This window comes from Leucoraja erinacea, chromosome 9, assembly GCF_028641065.1.
Source record: "Leucoraja erinacea ecotype New England chromosome 9, Leri_hhj_1, whole genome shotgun sequence".
NCBI lineage: Eukaryota > Metazoa > Chordata > Chondrichthyes > Rajiformes > Rajidae > Leucoraja > Leucoraja erinaceus.
This window is the reverse complement of record NC_073385.1, coordinates 21,884,093-21,890,092: the sequence shown is the minus strand read 5'-3', so window position 1 is coordinate 21,890,092 and position 6,000 is coordinate 21,884,093. Positions and strand designations below refer to the sequence as shown.

Here is a 6,000-nt window from a genome sequence, read left to right as displayed (position 1 = left end):
TCTGCCTCAAATTCCCACGGGCGGTAGAAGCCGGTTCTCTGGATACTTTCAAGAGAGAGTGAGATAGGGCTCTTAAAGATAGCAGAATCAGGGGATATGGGGAGAAGGCAGGCATGGGGTACTGATTGTGGATGATCAGCCATGATCACATTGAATGGCAGTGCTGGCTCGAAGGGCTGAATGGCCTACTCCTGCACATATTGTTTATTGTCTCTCCTTCCCTCCCTCTCTCGCTGTGTCTCTGTCTTTCGCTGGACTAACTCAGCGGGTCAGGCAGCATCTCTGGAGAGAAGGAATAGGTGACGTTTTTGGTCGAGACCCTTCTTCGAACCCTCCATAGATCCAGCCTGACCTGCTGAGTTCTCCAGCACTTTGTTTTGCTCTTAAAATAAATCCATGGTCCGCTGAAGAAACAACACGATAGACCACTCTGGAAGTGCCAGTTTTGTTGTACACTTCATACTGTACAACATATCATAATACACCCCGAGTGATTTAATGGGGTTAGATTTTTTTTTAATCTGGTGTCTAGAATTAATCGATACCCACCCTATGAACCTTATATCAGATTTAAATTGGAAATAGATTTTTTTGTTTTCCTATTTGCCAATTTTTTGTGCCCGATTATTTGGTGGCCAATCAAACGCTGTCTCTAAGGAGGTTGCGTCCAATCACCGACGAGCTTCCCTTAAAATTCCCTTCCAATCAACAAATCGGTCTCCTCCCCTCCAATCAGCCGCTGTCTCCAAGGACATTACTTTTTCTATTATCTGCCCCCAATAAAAAAATGCATTTTCAGATTAAGTGTTTCAGTTAAATTAGAATTGTGGGGAGAAAATTAAATAAGTAGTACCGATAGTTTTTTTCCAGCCTAACTCGTGAGAGGTGAATATTTTATTGTGGGTGGTTTTATTTAACAAAACAATAATGCAAGTGGAAATATTTTATTATATATATTATATAGCACTATCAAATATCTATAAATTTCAGATTTGTGTACCCCTGTGAAAATTAGCATTTTGAGATACTTTAAAAGACAGCGGAAAAAGCAGAAAGAAAGAGATGACAGAAAAAAAATGGAGATTATATACCATTATGGAGTGAAGGAAATAGGCAACGTTTCGGGCTTTTAGCCCGAAATGTTGCCTATTTCCTTTGCTCCATAGATGCTGCTGCACCCACTGAGTTTCTCCAGCATTTTTGTGTACCTTCGATTTTCCAGCATCTGCAGTTCCTTCTTAAACAGAGATTATATACCATTATGGAACATTTTGTAATGTAAACAGAGAGAGAGAGAGATGCAAGAAAGCAGCTATGACATATAATTCACAATAAACTATATTGTAAATACACAATAAACAAGTTATGTATTCTTGTACTCTTACATGGGTATGACAGCACATAAATACATTTCCCCCACCCCTTCCTTCCCCTAAGAAAGCATACCATCGCCTATACGTCCTTAGAAGGCTTAGGAAGTTAGGCATGTCCCCAACAAACCTCACAAACTTCCACAGATGTGCAATAGAAAGCATCTTATCAGGATGTGTCACAATGAACAATCGGCAATAACGGACACCATTCACTCCCCATCCCGCCCATGGTCTGCTATAGTCAAGTTAAGTCCATTTTATTTCTATAGCACATTTAAAAACAACTCTTGTTGACCAAAGTGCTTTACATTAGTGCGGGTACTAAAGTGCTATATTATACAATAACCTCGTCCTCAACTCCAAAAAGACGAAGGAGATTATTGTTGACTTCAGGCAGACCAGAGGAGGCAGTCATACCCCCATCCATATAAACGGGACTGAGGTGGAGCGCGTCTCCAGCTATAAATTCCTCAGAGTACATATATCGGAGGATTTGTCCTGGTCCCTCAACACCTCCAAGCTGATCAAAAAGGCACAGCAGCGCCTTTACTTCCTGAGGAGGCTCAAGAAAGCCCACCTGTCCCCCCGGATCCTGACCAACTTTTACCGCTGTACCATAGAGAGTATCCTGACCACCTGCTTCACGGTATGGTACAGCAGCTGCACTGCTGCAGACAGGAAGGCACTACAACGGGTGGTGAAAACCATGCAGCACATCATCGGTGCCCCGCTCCCTGCCATGGATGTCCTCCACCGAAAACGGTGTCTGAGACGGGCTGGGAAGATCATCAAAGACCCCTCACACCCCAACCATGGACTGTTTGCCCTCCTCCCATCAGGGAGGTGGTACAGGAGCCTCAGGTCACGTACTAGTAGAATGAGGAACAGCTTCTACAATAATACAATTACATTGCTGAACTCGGAGTCCCGCCGATAGACTTCTCCAGTCCCCCCGTTCCCATTGTTTAATTATACTGTATTTTTTGATTATTCTGTATCTTCTCTCTTTCTATTTTTTTTTTAAATTATTATTTCTTTATGCACAACTACTATGGACTGATGCAAAACTGCATTTTGTTGTACTCATACTTGTATTTGTGCGATGACATTAAAGTTGAATTGAGGTGCTACAAACAGTGGTACATAGATCAACGATGCATACATATATACAGTGCTCCCTCAGAGGACCTCAAGAAAGGCTTGAGAGTAGAAATGTTTTAAGTCTAGACTTAAAAGAGTTGATGGAGGGGGCAGTTCTGATGGGAAGAGTATAAGGGGGGTTTACTGTATTTCCAAATACACCACGTACATAAACATCCCAACTGCTGGAGAAACTGAGCGGGTCTGGAGAGATGCTGCCTGACCAGCTGAGTTTTTTCCAGCACTGTGTTCTATACAGCATTTGCAGTTCCTTGTGCCTGCATAAACACCCATCTCTCCAATCTATGAGTTGCTTGTTTAATAATATTGAATATCAAATTCCTAAGTCTTCTAAGGAAGTAGAGGTGTTGGTGTGCTTTCTTGGTCATAGCTTCAATGTGGCTGCTCCAAGACAAATTGCTGATGATATTTATTCTTAAGAACTTGAAGCTTTTGACCATCTTTACCTTGGCGCCATCAATGTAGGCAGGAGTGTGTGTACTACTTCACTTCCTGAAGTCACACACAATCTTCTTTGTCTTGCTGACATTGAGGGAGGTTGTCGTTTTGGCACCAGGTTATGAAGTTCTCAATCTCCCTGTACCCCTCTTGTCTTTATTTGAAATCTGACCCACTACAGTCGGCAAACTTGTAAATTTATTTGGATTGATATTTGGCTGCATAGTCGTGAGGAATATAGTAGGGGGTTGAGAACACATCCTTGCAGGGCACCAGTGTTGAGTATTATTATAGAGGATGATCTGTCACCCATCCTCACCGATTGTGGTCTGTTGGTCAGGAAGTCGAGGATCCAGTTGAAGAGGGGGGTGCTGACTCCAATTTCCACCAGTTTGGAGATGAGCTTGGATGAGATTATGGTATTGAAAGCAGAGCTGCAGTCTGTGAATAGGAGTCTGACACGGGTGTTCGTCTTACCCAGGTGTTCCTCTTATCCAGGTTGGGGAGGGGGATGAAGGTAGGGCCAGGGAGACGGCATCAGCGGTTGTTGCGGCGGCAGTTAAATGGTACTTGTTACAAAGACTTTCCCATCTTCTGCAGGGAGGCGAAACGCACTGTGTAAACGCAAGCCTCTCTTCAAGCTCTTGCCGGGGTCCCAGTGAGTGCTTCCCGCGACCCGCCCGAGACGCCCCGTTACATGGCAATAGCAATTGAAGGGTGCAAGAGGAGCGGGATTGGCGGCGAGCGACGTGCGAGGCGGAGCCAGGGAGATTGCGGAGATCGCAGCTCCAACAAGCTGCTGAAAGGCATCCGCCGGTTCCTCGGGATCTGACCGTGGAGTTTCCACCGAGCGAGGAACGGGTGGACCCGCGGGGTCACCCTCCGCCGGGTTATGGCGATTGACAGTAAGTAACCCCGTGCAAACGACCTGAGCTATCAGACAACAGTGGGCTTGGTGCTTTGCAACATCCATCCTCACGGAACCACAAAGACGAGTCTAGGCAGAAGCTTGGTCCGGGCAACACTTTGACAATTGCAGTAACTATCCCAGCAGTGCGTTGTGTCTCCAACCCTGAAGAACGCGGTTGTCTTCATCGTGTGTGTTGGTTTCACTTCCAATGCAGACGAGACGGAGACTGTTGGGACGGACCTGTTGTGGGACCGTTTCTGAAATTGATTAGATGGGCCGACAATTTCGTATAACGCTGTGCAAAGATCGCCACCTGATCCTGATAGGAGGCGTGAAGGGCTTTGGGGTTAATTGAGTTCAAGCCAATTCTGAAATGAACGGCAGAGTTTCTGTTGTGGCGCTGCAGGGACATGGGTTGCAGTTACCGCCCTGTGCCCCGAGCTGAAATCACCCATCGTCTTCCTCTTATGAAGCGTTTTATTCGTAAATTTGAATGCAGTGACACTTAATATCGTTAATGTGTGTGTGTTGAGGGCGGTGGCTGGGAGTTGTTGAGGGTGGGAGATGTTGTGGCGAGAACATACCTGGTGCCGCAAGATCATATCTCCGTCATAGACTGTAATAAACCCAAGGTGATATTTGATACTAGAAAGCCTCTTCTGGTTTTAGTTAAATATGAGGAGTACATTCCTTTACTCAAAAAAGCGTTTTCTTGCAAACTGCCAGTTGCCACCACATGTCGCATTTGTGACAACCAGCAAAGATGCACAGAAACCAGATGGGAGAGAAAGGAACACATGCACATTCTGGGATGATACGGAGGCCTCTTGGAACAAAATCAGATGGACATTTCCTCTGCTGTTAATTCCACATAGTGCGAGTAAGAGGTTCATAGGGAAAGTGAACAGTCTTTGGAGATCAATAAAAGGATGCATCGGGTCCATGTGGCTATGGATGGGCAAAGGACGCTTGCGAGGATCTGGTTCATGTACTGCCTCAGTTGGGTCAATTATGTATTCTGGGGGAGGAAATGCAGAACTGCACACAGCGGCAGAAGGGGCAAATGCTGTTGACAGCAGAACGAATGGGAACAAGTCTCGGGCTAATACAGGAATTGCGGGTTGGAAGAGATAAAGAGTAAATCCAGGCGGTGAATTGAAGTAAAAAGTGCAATTGTAGCCATTTGTCTGGGCCATGTGAGACAATTTGTATGTTCAGAATGGTAGTGGATGGGACATGGTGATCCTGATAACGTGCTTTGTCAGGGTGGGGTAAAAGGTGCCTGACAGAAAAGTGTTATAAATGCCCAAACTCATGATGGTGTGTTATATTCAAATAGTGACTTATAATAATGATAATGTTTCTAGTTTTGCTACTTCAGCAAAGCATACACAAAACTATATACTGTAACATGATCAGTCCAAAGGTTGGCTCACTGGGCCAAAAGAACACAAAGTGCAGTAGTAACTCAACGGGTTAGGCAGCATCTCTGGAGAACATGGACAGGTGACGTTTTGGATTGAGATCCTTCTTCAGACTGTTTGAATGGGGGGGGTAGGGGGGGGGGGAAAAGGGGGGGGGGGGGGGGGGGAGGGGGGGAGAGGGGGGAAGGGAGGGGGGTGGAGAAGGGGTAGGGGGAGGAGTGAGGTGGGGGGGAGGGAGGAGAAAGCTGGGAGAGCTGCAAATTGTGCAGCCAAAGGAGGGAATGTGGAGAAGGGGAGGGGAGAAATGGGTGTATAACCCAATGGGGGCACTGGGGAGGGGAGAAAGGAGGGGTGTGGGGAAGAAAGGGGAGTGGGATGGGGGGTTGTTAGAGTTTGTGTAAAATTGGGGGTTTTCAATGTTCATAGCATTGGGTTTTAAGGTGAATATGAGGTGCTGTCCCTCTACTATGTGTGGACTCACGCTGGCAATGGAGGAGGCCCAGGACGGAAAGGTCAGAATGGGAAGGGGTGTTGAAATGGTTAGCAACCAGGTAATCCAATGGGCCTTGACGAACCGAGTGCAAGCGTGCGGTGAATGGTCACAAAGTCTACGCTTGGTCTCAACAATGTACGGTAGGCCACATCAGGAACACCAGATGCAATAGATGAGGTTAGAGGAGGTGCATGTGAACCC

General features: G+C 46.1%; 1 protein-coding gene across 1 annotated transcript in view; it reads left to right on the top strand.

Moving 5' to 3' along the window:
• The first annotated feature begins 3,722 nt into the window (after positions 1-3,722).
• LOC129700597 (synaptotagmin-16-like) overlaps positions 3,723-6,000 on the top strand; it is a 117,190-nt gene continuing 114,912 nt past the window's right edge. The window contains exon 1 of the mRNA XM_055641216.1: positions 3,723-3,877. Coding sequence (XP_055497191.1) covers positions 3,865-3,877 — 13 coding nt within the window. The 5' untranslated portion in view covers positions 3,723-3,864. The remainder of the gene's footprint in view (positions 3,878-6,000) is intronic.